Source organism: Phyllostomus discolor, chromosome 1, assembly GCF_004126475.2.
Source record: "Phyllostomus discolor isolate MPI-MPIP mPhyDis1 chromosome 1, mPhyDis1.pri.v3, whole genome shotgun sequence".
In the NCBI taxonomy this organism is placed as follows: domain Eukaryota; kingdom Metazoa; phylum Chordata; class Mammalia; order Chiroptera; family Phyllostomidae; genus Phyllostomus; species Phyllostomus discolor.
Window position 1 is genome coordinate 44,952,049 of NC_040903.2, and position 22,903 is coordinate 44,974,951.

The 22,903-nt window shown below is 36.9% G+C and overlaps 1 protein-coding gene across 1 annotated transcript in view; it reads right to left on the reverse strand.

The window, feature by feature from the left end:
* ADAMTS3 (ADAM metallopeptidase with thrombospondin type 1 motif 3) overlaps positions 1-22,903 on the reverse strand; it is a 232,567-nt gene that overhangs the window by 98,105 nt on the left and 111,559 nt on the right. Inside the window, exon 4 of the mRNA XM_028506934.2 lies at positions 18,822-18,978. Within this exon, the coding sequence (XP_028362735.1) occupies positions 18,822-18,978 (157 nt within the window). The remainder of the gene's footprint in view (positions 1-18,821; positions 18,979-22,903) is intronic.

Below are 22,903 nucleotides of genomic sequence, written 5' to 3' on the forward strand. Positions count from 1 at the left end.
GCTCCTTTTATGTCAGAGCAATGGAAAATCACTGTGAGCTCACATTTTGAAAGAGCTGGCTGCCTTAAAAAACTGTAACGACAGAATTCTAGGGCCCCGAACACGGGCTCTCATCTTCCTTTGCATTCTCTGTTCACCAGTCCACGTCTGAGGTACTGTGTTCAGTTACAAGTACCACCATTTAAATGGGACACATGGAATACAGGGTCAGGGTAGTCACAGAAAAGAAAGTCCTTTTTTCGACAGCACTTCATACTCCTAAATATGAAATAGTTTATTTATTATGTGTTTATTACCCCTTCTCCTTTGCTAACATGGGTGTTGGCCAACCTAGGTGACAGGGTTGAGTAGTGATTGAAAAGGGAAGGAAGAGGAGAGTACTGCTGGCTAAAGGAGTGGCATTTCCATAGGCCCGCAGTGAAGACAAAGCTTAGCAGTCCAGGAACTGAAGTTTCAGAGCAGCTGGAGTGTAGACAGTGAAAGAGATTGGTAATAAAATAGGCTGGCCAGCTGAGAAAGTGAAGGTCAGATCACCAAAGCTATTGTGAGTAGGGACAAGAAGGGACTGGCACAGACAGAGGCAAAGGAATGGAGGGAGGGCCAGGGGAATAATGAGAAGTCATCGAAACAATTAAAGGAAGGGACCAAACTTCTACAGTTGGGATAACGAACGTTAGTTTCACCTCTTGATAATTGTCAGTGTTCAACTATTTCAGACATATGAAATGGCAGTTACCTATGATTAAACCTCATTAAAACCTTCCTAAAAGGAAACAGGACCAGAGACCAGGAACTTGTTAAACAGTGTAAGTAAAAGAATAAGAAAATACAACATAGTGATCGTGAAGCTACTGTTACTGACACAGAGAAGCTGGGTTGCATGACAAGGGTGTTACAGATAAGATACCTGAGTAGGAAAAAAATTACCTACATGATCTAAAATCTGGGTTTAAGAGCTTGAAGAAACCTTAGGAAACATGACAGCCTCTAACCACCCTGCCGCACCTAATTTTTGCAATCAGAAAAATGGTGCATTTTCACTCTTTCACTGAAAAGCTGTATTAGGAGTATGCTCCAGGTGCCAGGTCTTATGCTGAGCACCGTGAGTATAACGGAGCTTTAAGGAGCTTAAAACCTACTATGCCCACCTGGAGGGTGGTTACAAGCGCAACAGAGAAGAAAGCTCCTTGGATCCCACTATTAGTGGCAAAGGGGGACCAGAACTCATGTTCCTGACTCCTGGAGACCTAGTGCCTTTCCACTGTGCTGTGCTGTTCTGATTTCTTAAGCTTCACCTGAGACGTACAGCTGGGTCGTGCTCTACCACCTGGGAACAAGAGGAGAAGCAACATGGACAGGAGTGGTGTGGAACAGCTGTGTGTTTATGGTTGTGAGGAAACAAAACACAAGAGTTTATTCTTGTATTATTATTTATTAATGTATTCTTTTCCAAACAAACAACTGTAAACCTACTTTTGCCCACCACTGTATTTCTAAACATGTTTTTCCCAAGAATAGCCCTATTGAACACTACTCTATCCCACCACAAATTTCATCTTGCCTTATTCCTATGTATCAAAAATTTCCACCCCCTTAATCATATGATTACATCATAGCATTATTTTGTACTGAAAATTTACTTTATTTGAAAATTCAAATTACACTTATAGTTTTGTCTCTGCATGCCCCTATATTATTAGTCCCTGGGAAAGGTGCTTGCTAGGCTTATAGCACATCATCAATTTTCTCTAAGAGCAGTTCTAGAAGAGAAAAACAGATGTCAAGAGAATAAATAAAATTCTTTCATTGACTTCTTTGACTAAACCCTATTTATTTCTCTTTTTTCACTTTTTTCACTCTACACTATTTCAAAGATAAAGAAGGCAGCTAAGTTTATTTTATTTCTACTAGTCAAGAACTAAAAAGAAAATTCTGATGCACTTTCTCTCCAAAAGATTGTACCTAAGAAACATTCTACTTCTATCCTTCATCTATTTTACAATGGAAAGGTTATTCCCCATCTCCTTTTCTTCTTCCTGCTGATCTGGAGTTTTTATTTTTTAATGGCTTCTTTTTATTATTGTTCAAGTACATTTGTCTCTACTTACCCCCACAACTCCCCCTCACCCCACTCATCCCCACCTCTCACCCTCAATCCTACCTCCTTTTTGATTTGTCCATGGGTCCTTTATACGTGTTCCTTGATGACCCTTCCCCTTTTTCCTCCTGTTATCCCCTCCCCGCTCCCCTCTGGTTACCATCAGCTTGCTCTTTATTTCAATGTCTCTGCTTATATTTTGTTTGCTTGTTTGTTTTGTTGATTAGGTTCCACTTATAGGTGAGATCATGTGGTATTTGTCTTTCACCACCTGGCTTATTTCACTCAGCATAATGCTCTCCAGTTCCATCCATGCTGTGGTGAAGGGCAGGAGCTTCTTCTTTCTTTCTGCTGCAGAGTATTCCATTGTGTAAATGGACCATAGATTTTTTGTTCCACTCATCTACTGATGGGCACTCAGGTTGCTTCCAACACTTGGCTATTGTAAATTGTGCTGCTATGAACTGTTGGTGGGAATGCAGACTGGTGTAGCCATTGTGTAAAACAGTATGGAACTTCCTCAGAAAACTAAAAATGGAACTGCCTTTTGACCCAGCAATTCCACTGCTGGGATTATATCCTAAGAACCCTGAAACACCAAACCATAAGAACCCCAGTGATCTGGAGCCTTTAGATTGGAATTGGAAACTACCATGAGATAAGATTTTTATAGACTTTGAATCAGAACAACCAGAAATGGAATAAATGCTCACAACTTCAGAGAAAAATAAACTTTTCTTTTTGTTGTCTTAATTTTTTCAAATATATTATATATGAATGTGTAATTGCATTTTTAAATATGTACAATAAAAACAAGCAAATGTCTTCTCTCACCATCCCCACCCCCAAATACAATCTCATTCCCAAAAGACAACATAGTTATTTGTATTGTCACTGTCACCAATTTTGTCATTAAAAGTCAAGAGTTAGGTCATATGGTAAATCTATTTTTAGTTTTTTGGTGAACTGCCATACTGTCTCCATACTGTGTTCCCTAGTAGCTGTACCAGTTTGCATTCCCACCAGCAGTGAAGGAGGGTTCCTTTTTTCCTACAACCTCTCCAGCCTGTCTTGTTGATAATATCCATGTAACAGGTGTAGGGTTGTATCTCACTGTAGTTTTGATTTGCATTTCCCTAGTAGATAGTGAAGCTGAATACCCTCTTCTGCGGATCTACCAGAAAAACCTGAAAACATTAATTCGCAAAGATTCATGAACCCTCATGTTCAGTGCAGCATTATTCATGGTGGCTGAGACATGGAGACTACCAAAATGTCCTCTGATAAATGACTGGATAAAGAAGATGTGATACATACCAACAATGGACTACTACTCAGCCATAACAAAAGAAAAAATACTACCATTTGTGACAATATGAATGGACTTTGAGAGTATTATGCTAAGCAAAATAAGTCAGCGGAAAAAGGTAAGAACCCTATGATTTCACTCATATGTGAGATATAAAACTGAAATTCACAGACATAGATGGACAACATATGGTAGTTACTAGAGGGAAGGGGGTGGGGGATAGTAAAGGTGGCCTAATAGTGATGATGCAAGATGACTTGACTTTGGGTGGTGAGCACACAATGCAATATATGGGTCATGTAATGTGGAAATATACACTTGAAACCTATATGACCCTATTAAACAATGCCACCCCAATAAATTTAATAAAACTTTAAAAAGAGCTGAATTTTGTTATCCTCAAACATATTTTAATATATAATGATAAAATATACAATATGTTCTATACAAAACATGTAAACAAACTCTGAAACAGGAAAATAAAAAATATATAGATATCATTTATTTCATAACAATAAAATAGCATATACTTAATTTTAAAAATATGCAGCATCTGTTGGATTAATGAAATAATCATCTAGGGTAGGAGACTAGGTTAAGAACAGCAACATCAGCTCTTCACATATGACTAGATAAAATTATCAGCACAAGCCCTGGAATAAGTTTTGAAGTCTTTTTTCTTTATTAAAACTAAAGTTGAAAAAAAAATGCTTTTTCCAAACAACAGTAGTGAATTAAAAGTAAATAGTCTAAATAGTCTATTTCTGGACATAAATATTAGCTCACTCTTTTTTCACACTGATTTTCCCACAGGAAGGAACGGATTAAAGGGTGGATTACTTCAAGCACTATAAAGGTCTCTAGACTGACCCCACTCTTCGAGGAAACTCTTTCAGAGGAATAATGCTACAAAGAAGAGTGAAAGCCCGAGGAAACCCATAGCTGAGCCCTTCAGAGGGCTCGCTTTCAGTCCCCATTGACTGCCCTGGCCTCTCTGAGGGAATTCAAATTCACTGCCCACTACAATACCGAATTCACAACAGAGAGGGAAAAGAGGTGATGGAGCTGCTTTGCATCTGTTTAATTTTGTACAGAAATGTGAAGGGGGTTAATCTTCTACAAGTCCAGTCATGTGCTTTCACAAAGGGACGAGAAAGGAGTCGCAAAGCCTGGCATAACTCAGAGGGAGGCCCTTTGTGTCTTCTCTTCTGAGCTACTTCTGACAAAGAAGCTGCCTCAGTTCCAAGGCTTCAGCTCTAGACTAAATCCTTAAGTCAGTGAAGCAACAATGATGTCATCGCCTCTGAAGATCACTGTTGGCTGAGGAAATGAAGATCTCTGCACCAAACGCCTTATCATTTCTGTGGCATATATTTCCTAAACTTCCAAAACCATTACAGGGTCCTACTTGTTGGGAGGGATGGTCATGATCATTTTTTGTCATCTCCTGCATTATTGGAAAGAAAGCACTTCGGGACATGTTTCCCTCTCACCAAAATATATTTTTTAAAGTAGATATATATATAGATATTTATATTTTTAGCTAGTAGATACTATTGGACTAAAGCAGTTTACTCATACATTTAAGAGGGGGAAAAGATTATGCTTGTTTTTTTACAGGTGATAGGTATGTTATTCAGCTAATATTCTCCTATTAAAAGTCCAACAGTTGATGGGCAGTGTACATAAACACATAAACACTACAAAAATTACAGCCATTTCTCACATGTATACATAAGGCTTGAAAAAAATCAAATTAAATTACCCCCAAAATACAAAACAGTTGAGGAAAGTTTAGTTACTTTGTAACAATAAACCTTTAGGTAATATGACTTCTACTTTTAATATTAATAGGATAATACCATTACCCTACTATCACCAATATGTTTGTATGTAAACTTTTCCTACTTTAGGGATATCTTCCTTTCTCTTTAGTCACTGAATCTTGATTCAGAACTCAGGTATCCTTCAACAGCTTTGGAGTCCCTCAAACACTCCCACATTCACTGATATCTCTAAAGACATAGAATGCATTTGCTTTCAGTCATTATAATGGTAATTGCATAATGGTTTAGTCTCAATTATATGTTTCTTTACCAACCTTTATTGAAGTATACCCTATTCTGATGGGAGAGCATATACTGAGGATCCAATAAACTATGGACACATATTCCATCTCTAATAATAAATGCTTTAGTTTTTTTACAAACTAGTTGAAATATGGGGCTCTGTTTCCTTTTCTGTGAGATGAGAAATAGTAAAAACTGTTAAAGAGAAACATGTTAAACGGTTTCGTATTAAAGAAAATAAGTCACTGCAGCCCTGGCCAGTGTGGCTTGGCTGGTTCGAGTGTCATCCCTTAGACTGAAAGATCACGTATTTGATTCTCACTTGGGCACATACCCAGGGGGCGGGTTTGATCCCCAGTTGAGGGGTGCATACAAGAAAGCAACCAACTGATGTTTCTCTCTCACATCTATGTTTTTCTCTCTTCCTTTCTCTCTCTTTAAAAGCAATTTTAAAAATGTCCTCGGGTGAGGATAAAAAAAAATGTCACTACTTAGATTCCTGATTTCTTTAGTCTTCTAAAGACCTGGGTTGAAGATGTAATTTTAAAACTGGCTCAAGAGGTCAGATTCAAATGTTTGAGTCTGTTTTTACACAGGATATGCCTTGGCTAACTTTACTCCAAGAAATTTAAGACAGTTGGACTGTCTTCCTTTGGCTATGAAACACCTTTCATAGGAATGGCCATTAAGGTGGGGTTAGAGTGTGTGTGGAAAGGGAGTTGCACAAAGAATATATGTGATGCCATCATAATGTAACATGTTCTTATGTGAATCAAAATATGTTTTCTGAAATAAATACATTCTGCCCCTATGCCTAGACACACAAGTGTTTTCTAAATACTGAGCACTGTGGTTTCCCATTCCCGTTAGTCTTCTGCTGTACATCACGCTGAAACTGCTCTTGAAGCTTTAGCCACTGGATACGGGTACCTGAGGTAAGAAAGTGCCTTCATGACTGGTCTTATTAATTTTTCCTTTGTTATTGCCAAGAATTGTAGAAGACTAAAACAGATGACCTCCCTATTTGTACTGAAGGAGCACTGGTCATGATGCCTGTTTCACTTTCAACACCGTTCTTCTGTCTAAGGACCAAAAGTCAGAAAACTCTGAAAAAATAAGCAGATGGGCTCATTACAATGATACTGCTATTCTCTTATTTGTATAAAAATCACTAATTTTTAATCCTATAAATAAAACAGTGGATTTTTACCTTCACAAAGAGAACAAGTTTGATTTCCTCATTTAATCATGAATAAAATCCTATGATATTTGGGATAAAATTCTATGTTTGCAGATATCATTTAGAAAAAAATAACAGTAAAGTAAAATTAAATCTCAGAATTTAAAGATTTCAAGATTCTAGTGACTCAGAACCATGATGCACTTTAGATTCCAAACTACAGGGTAATGTATGCTTATGTTCTGGAGATAGCATTTGTTTTCATTTCTGACATTAATTCCATTTGTAAACCTGCTTTTTGTTATTTTGCATTTGACATCTTATCATTCTTTATCTGAAATTACATGTATCAAATGGGGGAGGAAAAGATTTTAATAAGAGCCCTTTCCATAACCCTGTGATAGATATGGTTTCTGTAACTACAACAATATGGAATTACAACAATGTGGGCCACAGAAATATGGTAATTTTTGCAATGAGAATGATATCTGGAGAAGATCACATTAATCCTTCTCTGCCTTTGTGCACAGATGACCTACTTGCTGGTCATCCCCAGGCATAGGCTGAGAGGCCTTGAAAAGGGGGGAGGAAGAGAAGGGATAGAAACCATTGGACAGTAGGATTGCTGTACCAAAACACAAAGCAACTCAATGTTCAATTTCTGGAGGTCAAATAAGATTTTTCAGGAGAAAAGAGATTTGTAAGTGAGGCTGCCTGGAGAGAGAAACGATTTTCCAAATCCTCTTAATTCTCATATACTATATACCAACACTAAGCCTTGAGATGGGAACATAAAGATCTTTTTGATTTGTTTGTTTGTTTTCCCTCCTATGAGGGAAAATTCAAGCCATCACAAGTCTTAGTGATGAGGCAGGAGGAGTGAGGAAAAAGCACTTAATTAGAAGGAAAAGGCAAACTTGGCTGTTTTGATCTTGGACTGCTTCTGGGATGAGGGAGACAAACAGCAACCAGGAGACAGTGGTTCTGATTTCTTCCCAGTTCCCTTCAAGGCCACTTCTCAGAAGAGGAGGACATGGAATTAAAACACACAGATTTTGGAGGACCTCCAAGGCAAAGCCTTTTGTCATGAACTATTCTGAGGACTCTGAAAGAACAACACCTCAAGGGCTGCTAGCATGTTAATCACATCAGTCTGGTGGCAGCTGAGGAAGCCATGACTCCCCTTGGTTCCTGTGCTACAGGAACAGCAATATCTGAGTTTCCTGGGGAGCCTGTCAGAGCTGCTAACCTAGGACCAACATGGTCCCACAACAATAGCTGTGGGTGGATCACGTGGGCTGGGTGCACAGGGTTCCTAGCCAGAACTCAGGGTGGTCTGCTGCACCAGTGAAAGCTGACTTGAGTCCAGCTGAAAGAGGCCTGCAGTGAACGCCAGCAGGGCTAGCAGCAGCCAGGCAAACAAGGGATATCAGCCCGGCGGGACCTCCTTAGCCAGCCAAAGAAGCCCATGTACCGGTTAACATATAAAACACACGTACGAAAGCAAAACAAGATGCATTCCACAAAGTAGGATAGCTGGGCTTTTTTCTCCTCTGTTTTGTATTTTTTTTATTTGTTTTCTCCATGAATATTTGTAAAGAATGGCTTTGTGCTACAATGTAGTAAGTCCATTAATAAAAGGAAGGGTCCGTGTTCATAAATTTTACCACTTAGAATTCTTGGCTTCCCATTTACCTAATTTCTACTCAGAATACAAAATGTGAAGTTCATTTAAAGTATTTGAGTTGCTTTATCAAAGTTGTCAGAAGGTCACAAGAAAGAAGACACAGGAGCAATACTCTGTGTATGCTTTGGGTTGAGGTTTGAGTTGCAATATAACTGGGAAAGATAAAAAACTCAAACAGTTGGGGTTTTATTCATGAATACAAATCTGGGTGATTATTATAATGACTATTTTGCCCCATGCCCATTCTTCAAATCTATAAAAATAATCCTAGAGTGTACCACAAATGTTCACTAATAATTTCTCTAAGTCTGAGATGACAGAAGCTAGGACATTTCTTCCATAAGTTTAAGAGAAAGAGTACTAGGTGAGTGATGGAAAGATACCCAGAGGAACTCAGATGAGAGCAACCCTACAGATGCTTCTGTTGGCTTTTCAGATGTTGGGTTGTCACAGACAAGAGAAGGATGGTGAAGGAGACTAAACAACATATCTAGCCTGGCTAATGTAATTATACCCCCTTTAAACACAAATAGGGAGGTGCATTTACTACACCTAGCAGTGATTTCCACTCAGACATGCCCCAGACTAAAAAGCTAAGCCTGGCTCATGGAATGAGAAATGACGATGTTTATTTGCAAAATTCCTATATTGGCTTTTTTATTAAGTATATTTTATTGATTATGCTATTACAGTTGTCTCAATTTTCCCCCTTTGTCCCCCTCTGCCTGGTACCCCCATTCACTTGAGCAATACCACCCTCAGTTCAGGTCCCTGTGTTGTACATGAGTTCTTTGCCTTCTCCATTTCCAATACTATTCTTGACACTCCCCTGTGTATTTTGTACTTACCAATTATGCTTCCCTATACCTATTCTCCCATTCTCCACACCCCGCATGCTTGTAACCCTCCATGTGATCTCCAATTCTAGGATTGTTTTTGATCTAGTTGCTTGTACAGTATTTGTTTTTTTAGATTCCATTTTTGATAGTTGTGATAGTTGTCATTTTACTGTTTATAGTTTTGATCTTCTTCTTTTTCTTGGATAAGTCCCTTTAACATTTCATATGACAAGGGATTGGTGATGATGAACTCCTTTAGCTTTACCTTGTTTGGGAGGCACTTTATCTGTACTTCAATTCTAAATGATAGCTTTTCTGGATAGAGTACCCTTGGTCGTAGGTCCTTGCTTTGCATTTCCGAATACTTCTTGCCAGTCCCTTCTTGCCTACAAGGCTTCCCTTGAGAAGCTGATAGTCATATGGGAACTCCTTTGTAGATAACTCTCTTTGTCTCTCTTGCTACTTTTAAGATTCTCTTTATTCTTTGGCATTTTAATTATGAGTATGTCTTGCTGTGGTCTTCTTTGGGTCCAACTTGTTTGGAACCCTCTGAGCTTCCTGAACTTGGATGTCTATTTCCATCACCAAATTGGGGAAATTTTCTTTCATATTTTTCAAATAAGTTTTCAATTTCTTGCTCTTCCTCTTCTCCTTCTGGCACACCTATGATTCAGATGTTGGCACATTTAAAGTTGTCCCAGAAATGCCTAAGCCTCTCCTCATATTTTTGAATTTTTGTTTCTTCTTTCTGTTCTGGTTGAATGTTTATTTCTCCCTTTTGATCAAAATTATTGATTTGAATGTTGGCTTTCTTCCATCCACTTTTGGTTCTTTATGTATTTTTCTTTATTTCACTATGTATAGTCATCATTTCTTCCTTTATTTTGTGGCTGTACTCAAAAGTCACTTCTGTGAGCCTCCTGATCCCCAGTGTTTTAAACTCTGCATCTAAAAGGTTAGCTATCTCCATGTTACTTAGTTATTTTTCTGGGGTTTTGATTCATTCTTTCATTTGGGCCATATTTATTTGTGTCCTCAATTTGGCAGCCTCTCTGTGTTTCTATGTATTAGGCAGAGATGCTTTGACTCCCTGTGTGAACACACCTGTTACATTGTAAGGGGTGGGGCCTTAGGTATTGGCAGGGCAGTTGCAACCCAATTCCCTGCTTTGTGGCACTGTATGTGGGGGAGGGGTCAGAGAGGGAACAATGCTGTTTGCTCAGCTCTTGCCCCATTTCCCATCATTTCCACCACTTCCTGTAAGCAACTGGCACCCACCTAGCTGCTGCTCTGGTGATAATTCCCAGAATGGGTAGTTTTGTGTATGTTCTAAGAGCCTGTGGGCCCATTAAATGGACTCTCTTGAGACTGGCAGTTTTTTCCACCACCCATACACCCACTGGATTTTATAGGGGGAGGTTATGAGGCTTTATTTCCCCAGCCCTGGAACCCCAGATGATGTACATCTAGCCTGGGGCTGGGATCACTTGCTCTCCAGTTGTCCTTCCCAGTTTTTATCCACCAAACAAGCATATGGGACCACCCATTCCACTGGCCCAGTGACCACCTCTCCACACTATACCGTGTCCTGTCCACCATTCCTACCTGTGTGGATAAATGTTTCTTCTTTAAATCCTGATTGTCAGATTTCCATACAGTTTGATTTTAGGGCATTTCTGGTTGTTTTTTTTTGTTGTTGTTTTTAGATTGGTTGTTATCCCTTTTATGGTTGTGTGAGGAGGCAACGTGAACCTACCTATGCCTCCATCTTGGCCAGAAGTTGCCAGCTTTTTTTATATGTCATCCAAAACTGGGAATGAAGAAACTTAAAAGCTGTTTTAATTCCCTAATTTCTTCTTATTAGAAGGCATTTTATTAGTACAGGTATCATGGCACAAGACATAAACAGGACCTATTTTTATCATCCACTTTTCTCACCAAAAGAGCGTTAGATATTGATTTTATTTTTTATTTTTAGCACATGGAGTAAGACTTGATAAAACATGAAAACAAAAACTGTCAAAGTGCTGAGAGAGAGAGGACTGAAGATAGAAAACAAAAGTTTTAGTACCTCAGAGACATTATTCTTCAAATTTAAAGAACACACAACAATTTGTGAAGCACACTAGAGAGAAAGAAAACCTTCCACAGGAATTGGCTAAAAAACACCTAGAATTAAAGGCTGTCCTTCAGACAAGAATACACACAAAGGCTGGTATTTTTGGTATTGTTTTTTGGTATTGTTAATCAGAGCTCTGAAATGATGAATAAATATCTCAACCCAAAGGCAAATAATACATTAATGTGGGGGGCATGTAACTGGTTCCCATAGCTGTGAATGATGAAAAACAAAAAATAATTTGAACTAATATCTCATTCAGACATGTCCAAGATTTTTTCCAGATACATAGTACGGTACTGGAAAATGATATAGGAATATGTTGTATATAATTACTTACCTACAATAACTTCATATTCCATTCAAAGAAATGGCTCCAACACTTCCTAAAACAATTTTTTTCTTTTAATTTTTTTAATCCTCACCAGGGGGATATGTCCATTAATTTTACGAGATGGGGGATGGACAGCAAGAGGGAGAGGAGGGAGGGAGAAAAGGAGGGAGGGAGGGACGGAGCGGGGAGAGAGAGAGAGAGAGAGAAACATCAATGTGAGTGAAATATCAATCAGCTGGTTTCCATATGTGCCCTGAATGTGGGTCAAACCCGCAACCTAGGTATGTGACCCAACTGGGAACCAAACCTGCAACACTTTGGTGCACAGGATGACACTCCAACCAATTTAGCCAACCAGCCAGGGCCCTAAAACAAATCTTTTTATTATATACAAAGCCCCAATTTCAAGAACTTTCATTAAGAATTTTTAAATTTAGATATGTAAAGCAAATAAATTGCAGCTGAAAATCTGAGTAAAATTTCTAGTACCTAGAAAGAATAAAACTAAATGTTCAACTCCCTTGCAGAATCCTGTATTAAAGTGGCATTTATTTTTACTTAAGTGCAGCTCTTACATTTTAACTGACAGAGCCCATAATCTAACTTAAAACAATTTTCAAATAAAAATATTATTTTATGCTACACTTATTTTTTCCCTTTATTACATTTTTCTTTAATGTCACTAACTTCCACCCCATCTACCAGAAAGATGCCTTGCAGGGAGACAAGGATAAAAAGGAAGAAAGAAAGGATTGAGAAAAACACACCTGAATCTTCCATAGGCAGTCAAGGGGACCACCAGGGGACAAATACTGTGCAAAATATTGGTTTGGCCAAAAAGCCCATGTGTTTTTTTTTTTTTTCATAAAAGACACGTTTTTCATTTTTACCAATAACTTTATTGATTTGGACATTTTGAGTATGCTGGCTATCTCCTGCTATTGGTTTCTAGTAGGTAGAGGCCAGGGGTGCTGGTAAACATCTTCCAGTGCATAAGACATCCCCACAGCAAAGAATTAATTATTTGGCCAAAATGTCCATAGTACCAAGAAACTTCATAAACCACTTTTGACATGTTTCATTAGCCACAGCACCTTCTCCATCCACTGAAGAAATCTTTTTTTGTGTTTAGGTGCTTTCTCACTTTTCTTAAAGTAATAAAATATAATACACCAAAAATGATGCATATGTCCTTCCATCTTCAATATTAAAATGGCTGCACAAGAATTCACCAATTTTGATGTTTTTTAAAATGTACTCTGATATGACAGCTGTCATGATACAATCTAACAAGATTGTTTTAAATGAAGTTAATATGGAAAAAACTAAATGAACTTTTTGGCCAACCCACTATGAAATGAAGATGATCAGGGGTGACTAACACTGATCGTCATAAACAAATGTTATATTTAAAGTTAGTAACTGATGGGCCAGTAGAGAAAAGAAAACATTCAATGACAGAAAAATAAATAAAGTCTACTTTACAGCAAATTATTTTCTTTAAAATGTCAACCACATTAGTTAGACATAGTGAAACAGAAGATTAGTAAACCTCCAGAAATATTCAAATACTTTACACACTGCACACAAAAGTCTATAAGTTCTACATGAAGAAGAAAAAATAGTATAGGCTTTAAAATGTGTTTAAGCAGGTACATTTGGCAAGAGCACCCTCAACATGTACTTAATATTTTGCTTAAAATGGGGTCTATCCTTCCTAAGCAAAATCAGTTGGCATGAATAAAACCAAACACTAAAATTATATTTCGATAATAACATCTATTTTATATTTAGAAAAAATAAATGCATTTTGATTACTAACACAATGTCTTTGTGGTATGCATTTCTCCCTCATGAGTCAACTGATATATAGTTGACCCTTAAACCACAGGTTTGACCTGCACAGGTCATTTACTTAGATTTTTTTCAATAAATATGTATAATACCATAAATGTATTTTCCTTATGATTTTAATAAGGAAAATACATTTTCTTTTATGTAGCTTACTTTATTGTAAGAATAAAGAAGACATAGGACATGCAAAGTATGTGCTAATCAACTGTTGATATTATCGTTAAAGCTTCCAATCACAGCAGGCTATTAGTAATGTTTTGGGGGAAGTCAAAAATTATACCCAGATTTTTGACTGCATGGGGGTCAGTGCCCCTAACCTCTGTGTTATTCAAGGATCAACTGTAGTTACTTCTGAATAGGTAATCATTTATTTTAAGAGTCAAGATCTGGATTAAATTATCTGAATTAGCTTTCTTCCCTAGTAGATATTAACTGCTTTCAATTGCACTTGAATTTCCCAGATATATCTAAAATCTTCCAGTTCTTTTTCCATTAATGCCACATCAATAATTAAATAGTAATGCATCAGCTCTGAATTCTCAATATGATTTGTGTCTTTCCACTTCCTTATTAGAAAACAATATGTATTCTATTTCATAAGGAAATTCCTTTTATTGAACTTATTCATGAAAGCATAGGACAGACCCAGTAAGACATTTTAATAAAAAGAAAGAAAGTGTTACCCTCATATTTTACATCTGAAAGCTCTTTAACTATCACTCTGCTTCTGGATTACTTTATGTAATAATTCTACCTTTAATGCCCTTCATTTTTATAAAAATTGTTTTAAATACCTAAATATAGAAAACCTAACTGAAAAGAAATTTTATAAATATGATTAGTATTTCCATATGAATCCTAGGGTACTAGCTTGATGGATGGCTGACCCTCAGATTATAAACTAAATTATACTGCTGTGAAATGTTATCATTTAACATCTACCTAAAAGAATGGTTGCTACTTGATAGATCTCAATAATTTAGATATATCATGTTCCACACTGCATTTAATTTAAAAAATCTGCTAAAATTAATTTCTCTTGTTTGATGTGTGTGAGAGAGAGAGTGAGAAGAGAGAGAGCACACATGTGTATTGCAAAGCTCATCAATGTTTCTCTTTGATCAAGGCATAGGTCATGAGAACTGGTAATTACAAAGGTTTATAGCACCTATTGACATGTTTGCAGATTCAAGGAAAGACTCTATGCCTAGGAAGCTCCTAGCATCACTAAATGAAGGAATAGTCTTCCCATTATCCTAGTTCTTGTTCCATAGTTTCATTCCCCAGCAACCAGGAGCAACTTGCAAATCATTTCAGACTTGTACATGTTTCCCACCTGGGACAAAGGCTCCTTCACAGTGCCATGACAACCATACCAGCGTCCCAAGCACTTGGGTTCACGCAGGAAAATGAAAATTCTGAAAGGAAGCTAGGAGATAAAGGCTTTCTCTTCCTTGTTTCCCACTGGCAGGAAGTAATTACAAAAATTACTTTAACACAAAGCTTCCAGAGAATGAATAGTTTGCAATTTGAAGGGAGAAGCCTAAGGGCCTAAGGATTAAATAAAAAACAGTAAAAGCAAATGATGTTATACGAGTACAGGCTTGCCCCCCCCCCCCAAAAAAAAATGTCTTAAGGGAATATGTACATTGTCATTAATAAGAAAAATGACATTCAGTTTGCATTCAGTAAAGTGAAATAGCTTAGGCTTCTTGAGTGTAGGAGAAGCATATTTTTGTTTTATTTTTAGTTCTTGCTTTCCTAAGGACATAACGTCCTCCTCCCCTATAGTGATAGGGAGCAAACGTCTTTCATGAGCTTCCAATTCTGTGCATTGTACACCTTCTAATTCTCAGTGAGACAGAGTTGAGAATGAGAGAGTAGAAGGCAAGCAGAGACATTCCAAGCATCCACAAGCCAAGAGCTTTCACCTGACTCCAAAGCTAACCCTTACCCATGTCTACTATAACACCATGTAAGGCCATTCATGCACTGAATCTGGGACATTATTATAAAAATATACTATGCATTTCTTCACTCATCATTACAATTTATCTTCAAACTCAGTATGTCCAAATTAATTCTAACTTGTCATCCTCCATCAAGCTTATTTGTATTTCTCATAACAAATACCCAAATTCTGGAAAGAGAATTCTCTAGTCTTCCAGATTAGAAATCCAAGTCATCCTGGATCACTCTCTCTCTCTCCAACCCTACCATCTACTCCAACAAATTACCCCATCAATTTTACTTCAATCTCAACCCAATCTGACTCCTCTCTACCTTCTACTCACCTAGTTCAGATCATAATTATTTTTTAATTTAGAACACTTGCAACCACCTACAGACTTGAAATGAATGGCAGTTCTCTTGCTAAGCTGACAAAGCAAGAAATGCTGCCAGGCAATTACTGTGACAACTAGCAAAATGCAGAATATTTCATTACAGGGGCACTACTGATGAAATGGTAGGGTCAAAAGTGCCTTGCTTAGCTCCAAACCCCTCTTGATGACTTGTTGTCACAGAAATTTGTGAAGACCATGGCCCTCAAATGCTTTTCTTTCTAAATAAATCTTATGTATTTCCCTCTTTATATAACTTTTAAGGGAAAACCTCACGTGTCTCCTAAAATAACATTCCTGAACTGATCCAGAAAAAGTGCTATTTTATACTATACTAGAGTTTTCACTTATAAATCAATATGCTTTTCTATTCCTAGAATCTGTTCAATTTTACATTTTCAAATGATGGAATAAGGTATAAAAATATATTCTTAATTTTCAGTTGTATTTAGTCCATGTAAGAGCCAAGCTATAGCTTGGCTCTTAGTCCTGTGACCTAGAAGTGAAAAAAAATTAAATTTATAGTATGGTGCACTTAAATTCTGAACCTGAATCTCTTTTCACCCTGGGAAGAGATTAACACCTCTACAATATTTGATATATGGTTACAATTTAAGATTCTGAAAAGGGTGTAAACTCATATCACCAGTAAATCAGTTCAATCAGAAATCCATACATAAGAAAATGAAAATTGTTAAGCTCATTCTAGGGTTTATCATGGAACATTCTAAGGGAACTGAATGTTTTTATTTTGGATCAAGTTTCAAGGCAATTGAGAATTAACAAAGGAGCCCCTTTTGCTTTCACACATGACCACTGAGAATCTTTCCAAAATGTACTACTCTCACTTGTGGAATACTTCTACCATGAGGCAATCCTCTCTATTCGAGTGAAAAACTCAAAACAAACAGTCTGTGTCTACATTATAAGTTTATATTGATTTTGATGCTATAAGCTTTTCTGTAATTTAAAAAATTAATGTTTCAAATCACTTTAATCCTATTCAATTCTTTTATGCTAACATACTATGACTACTAAATTATTTTCCCTAGCATTGAAAAAGATGATAGGTGTTAAACATATTCTTTCTCACAATTTTTTTATTTCAAGGAAAAAATAATCTCCTCTCCTTCCTTATAAATATAAGACTAATGGAAAGGACCAGGTCTGATATTTACAGAAATAGACACCACCAGGGGTTGAAATGGAGCAATAGGACACAGCTGTGTGAAACTAGGTAGGACAGATGGCACACACAGGAAGAAAGTCATAGCTACTAATGTGGTCTCTGGTCCTCTAATACAATCTCGTAACATGTGGGCTCTGCTTTCCTAAAAGATATTTAACAATTGCCTCAAAAGAGATATTATATGTGATTAACATATAACAACCAAAACTATAGAAAAAGCACTGTATCCTACTACCTACCCTTTGACCAGTCTTCTGACTTAAAAGTACATTTTTAAAACATGAAAATATAAATGAGAATTAACAGTAATGTATTCACATGACAAGGAATATCTAACTATTCAACTTCAACAAAACTCCTAACACGTAAATATTTTGCACAAAACAAATACTAATAATCAATAACAAAAACAACATCCAGCATTGACTAAGTACCTGTTATTGATGAGGGCTACATTAAGCAATTTGCATATATCATTTCTAATACTTATTGTAATTGTGCAATATATTTTAACTGTATTCACAGATAAACTCAGAAAGGTATTAATCCAAGGCAAATGGAACAACTTCACATTGTAGAGCAACTACTTACACCTGCCTCCTTGACTACAGTGTCCTCTCTTTCTCTTACATTGCAGTGACCCTCTAAGATAGGCACATGTCTCAGAGTGCAGCATTTGTTAGTACAGACATTTTGTTCAAACCAGAAATTTAAAAAAAAATGTTCAGGTCATATTTATTTTAAATTTATTTTAAATTTTATGAGTACAGGAGAACAGCATATTAAAGGAAGCTGATGGCATTGAAAATCAAAATAACTAGGTAATAACTCAGTCCAGAAGACAGATCATTGTTCAGTTGAGAAGATTACTTATATCTTTGGTATCTCCCAAGGGGAAATTTCCATTATCTTTATTCAGAAAATTGGCCTGGCAATTAAATGTAGACTTTTGAGATGTGGTTTAAAAAAAAAAACACACACACACAGATTCCCAATTTTCCTTTCTTTTCTATAAAGGAAACTTTTACACCCAATTTTATACTCAAGAATATCTGTTTAATGCCAAGTTACTTTCAGGTTTTATTAAAACAAAAATAGAAAATATTCATGTGCCATAATTTAACTTGACTTTAAGCAGTCCAAACTACTTTGAAATAAAATTCAACAGATGTATTCAACTCATTGTCTCCTCCACATGTAAAAAGTTTTAGAAAATAGATCTTCAATTAAAATAGCATACTTATTCTCAAATATATCCATCACACTGGTCTTAAAATATAACTCTTCACTATGTCAATATATGTATTCTAAATGTTTTAAAATAATATTAATAAAGCATAATTTAGATACTTCTAGAAAGCACAAATATTTTCAAATTTTAATGTAAGCTAGAGAAATTATATTTTCAATGTGAAACTTTTAAAGGAAATCATAAATAACAACCATATTGGGGATTTAATAATGCCCTGCAATAAGATAATGCCTATAACACCTATATGCATTTTTTAAAAAGCAGGCCATATTTCGGGTTTTATATACTAAGGTTGGCAAAGGTAGATTTACAGTTGTGAGTACACAAACCACAAGAGTTTGTTCTTGTATTATTATTTATTAATTATTGTATTATTTTCCATATGAACAACAGTAAATCTACTTCTGCCAACCCCTGTATAAACCTCTTTTGCTACCTCCACATTATACAAAAGCACACTGACAATCACATTCTCTTGATTGATGAGAGAGTTGTTTTCATCATATCTTAAAATGATGGTTAATGGTTAAGCCCAGTCAAGGTGCCCACCTCTGTCGTAGAAGTCCCTGGACATGTCTACGGGAGCTTGTTCCACTGCTGATCTCTTGTAGACAATGTGAATCCTCCCTTTTTCTTCCTCCATCTGTTTCCCTCTCTCCAAGGGTTCAATGAAATACTCGTCATCATCACTTTTTATCATGCCAGCCTAGAGAAAGAGTAAAATGCGTTAATTTTTAAAAGAAATATTTATCATCTTTACCTTACAAGAACTTTTTTTAATGGTAAGATTATAATTTGTAAAGACTAATGCTTTTTCTTTCCACTTTTGGCTACAAATTTTAAGTGTTTAAGGTATTATGAGATATTAGTAATTCACAGGAGGTATAAATTCACGTGTGACAAGAATAAAAATTCATTTAAGGTAGAATAAGAACTTTACATAGGGTACAAATGAGAAAATCATACAAAGTATACATTTTGTCAGACTGCAAAAGAAGTGCATTTATATATTCTACTTGGTATTTTATCTCTCAAAGAAATCTTATGCAGCACGTGAACTCCAGAAACATCTCTGGTTTCCCATAACAACTCATGATGGAGCTTCTGTCCATGCATGTTAATGGACTGTTTTTTTAATGCATTTACATCTTCCTCCCACACCACTATGGTATGAAATGAATGAGTTCCATAGCGCACTCAGCACATAAACTTATTTCTGCCTTTAAATACCCTTTTCATGCTTCATTTAAAACTCCAAATTTCCAGTGCTATTATTTGAAAAACTCATATTTGTTCTGTTTTTCTTTAATTTAATTGTTGTTCAAGTACGGTTTTTTGTCCTTTACTCCCATTCCAGCCCACCTCCCCAGTCCTCCTCACCTTCTTCCCATTTCTACTCCCCCACCCTCTAGTTTCTGTCAATGTGTCTTATATACTTGTTCCTATAAACCCTTCCCCTTTTCCCCTGAAATTCCCTCTCCTCTCCCCTCTGGTCATTGTCAGCCTGTTCTCTATCTTAATCTAACCTCGTGATTTTGTATATCTTGTTTTCTTTCTAAATTTTCATCCTTTCACACTAAAAAGGTTATTCTTACAATCAGTTCCTTCCACCTCTCTATTTAGTATCTTTTTCTGAGTTTCATCTTTTGTTTATTTAGGAAATGCCAGGGCTATATTTAGTATGATAGCAGAAGAGAAATGATGGTTTTGTTTGAAATTTGTTCTCAGCCACCACGTCTATGTTATAGGCAAATAGTTACAGCTCATTTATCTTTTTAAAGGTCATAAACTAATATGTATGTTTACATAAATGTCAGTGTATTTATTTGAAAACAAACGAATAGTGTGTTAGCATGGGAACTGTAATTATTTCAAAGAATATATCAGATCGAGAAATTAGTCATATTTTTCTTCTGAGGCCCTTATTCTGTTTTCAAAGGTCATTGGCCTTTATGCAACACGATGGGGGAGGGGAGCTTCTTGTCCATTCTAATTCATGTTGGTCTAATGTCTCTACCACTATGTGCCAAGCAACACAGAAATGAAAGGTGGGTACACCTTACCAAATAACATTTGTTTTCAGTAAATACACCTCTGACCATAGCTTTTCTATTCCATTAAAATCTGTCCCCTCCTTTCTATTCTGACTTCTACCACCAGCTACATAAGCACTATCCCCTCCATCCCCCGTGTAAGCCTCACAGGGAAGTCTTCCCAGCCATGGTGTCTCCAGATGCCAATTCTACACCCACCCAGATGCTGTGCACATGCAAACAGCCCTGGAACCCATGGGGTCATGTCTTGCAAGAAAACATCACCAGAGCCTTTTCACCATGGTTAGTCCTTACCATCTTAAAGGAACTTCTGGCCTTAACTAAAAAGAACATTGAGCGGGTGGGCATTCAACAGTACACTGATCTTCCAAACACAAACTCCAATATTTGGAGTCGTCCTCGCATCTGGTCAATTACTTTTCCCTGTACTGTGAAGTTCAGTGTTCTCACAAGTGGTCTGATTGCACCTTTACCCTTTGGAGTTGCTTTTCCAAACAACAGATTCATCTCCTCTACAAATAAGTTTTCAACATTGGTTTCATGCTTTCCAAATGTCATTTTTATTTTATGCATTGGTGTCATATTCTTACACATCTTCTCACCAGTAATGTCTACATCACTGGTTTTGCTTTTCTCAGGTATGGATGGGTTAATAATGTTCATAAAACACATCCAAACTAAGCACAAATGCAGTAAACATATAATATGTTAACAAACAGACCAAATAAAAGGCTGAAATGTCTAGTCTCATCACTAACACCATCTGTTGGTGTCAGGCAGTGTTAACTGGCTTTATCTTGGAAACACAGTTCTGTTGATATACATATATTTAATGTTATAAGTTGAAGTTCCTTAGCATAAGGACTTCTATATCCTTCTTTATTCCAGTCTTCTATGTCCCAAATCCATGCAGTCACTATGTCTTATAGTTTCTTACATTCTTCTCCCATTCTTATATTTTCACAGCCACTTTCTTAGGTACACACCTCAATGGTGCTCATTTGGATTACAGAAACTGTCTCCTATCTTGAGACTCTCCATAGACCATAATGATGCTCCCAGATGAATGCCTAACTCTGGATGAACATAGCGGTCACTGAAGCATTTAGCTACTCTGAGCAATGAGCCATGGCTATTGGGGACACTGAAAAGTGATGGGGTGGGCAGTGAAGATTAGCCCTCATGCTTTTAAAATATATTTATTCATACACAGGTTCCATGATGCTACTTTTCCCACTAGACCACAGGTAAAACAAAATTTAACACACCTAAACCTCTCCCTTAGAAGGCAACGAACATGTAAGCCAGGTTGAGGCAATATCATTGGCAAGGCAAAGGCTGGGTCATGTGACCTCCAATAATTTCATGGACAAAAAATGTGACAGTCTACCCTTTCATTCACTAATTTAAACAAAGTTAATGAACAGTTCTGTACTAGACACCATGGTAAATAAAACATTCTCAAAAACATGGTTTGTTTGCCCTCTAGTTCTTGTCAAATAAATAAAAGATATACCTACAAGTATTCAAGGGAAAATCCAGAAAGTGAGTGATTCAGCACTTGAGAGTTAAATTAAGTTAGCTTTTTTTTTACTTTCAGTCTTACTACACATAGCAAATTATAAGTAGGAGCTATTGAATCTACATCTAAAATTATTTTAAATCTACTTAAACTGAATTCTCCCTAATCTCCATCACAATGAGACTTCACTGTAGCTACTACTATTGTTTGAACTACCTCATATTTTCACATCACACAGCAGTCAACATTGTCCTTTCAAAATATCATACTAATTTTAGATAAACTAGGATGTGGTAACAAATGGACAGAATATGTATGAATGGCTCTAAATGTCAGGAACTTCCTCCTTGCTCACATAAAAGTTCAGGACAGTCCTATGTAAGCTGGGAGGAGGTTCTGTTCCACAGAGACATGCAGGTGTCCAGACTGATGGTGCTCAGTACAGGCTCCCAAGTTTGCCCAGTGAGAAGGGGACGCAGCAGGAGGAAGCCCACATGGGAAGTTTTTATGAGCTAACCTTAGTTGTGGTATTCACTACCGCCACTTACTTTCATGGATAGGATACACAGCCAACTGGAAAGAGAGCCAGGAAATGGAATCCGGCTGCGTGCCCAGGGAGAAAAGACAAATGGATTATGATGAACAGATGGCAGTCTCAACCTCAAACAAAATTATGCCACTTTTGTCTAAATCACTTTAATTGCTTCTTGCTGTACTTAAAACCACCCTCCCTACTATGACTCTCAAGGCCTGCATCAAGGTTGGTTGCCTACCAACCTCAAGTAGTGTCATTACCACCTCCCCCCTATGCCTCAGAATTAGGGGCCTCTGTTCAGTTTTTATTTTCCTTAGATGTTCTCAAGTTTTTTATTGACTCAGGCCTTTGAAATGTAGTTGGTCTGCCTAGAAGTCCCTTCTTCCACCATGCCTTATTTCCCTTAGCTAGTTTTTGTTTTCACCCCTCCAGGTCTCAGCTTCAATGCTACTTCCTTAAAAATGATTTTCTAGCCCTGGACAAGTGGCTTGGTTGGAGTACCATCCCATGCACCAAAGGG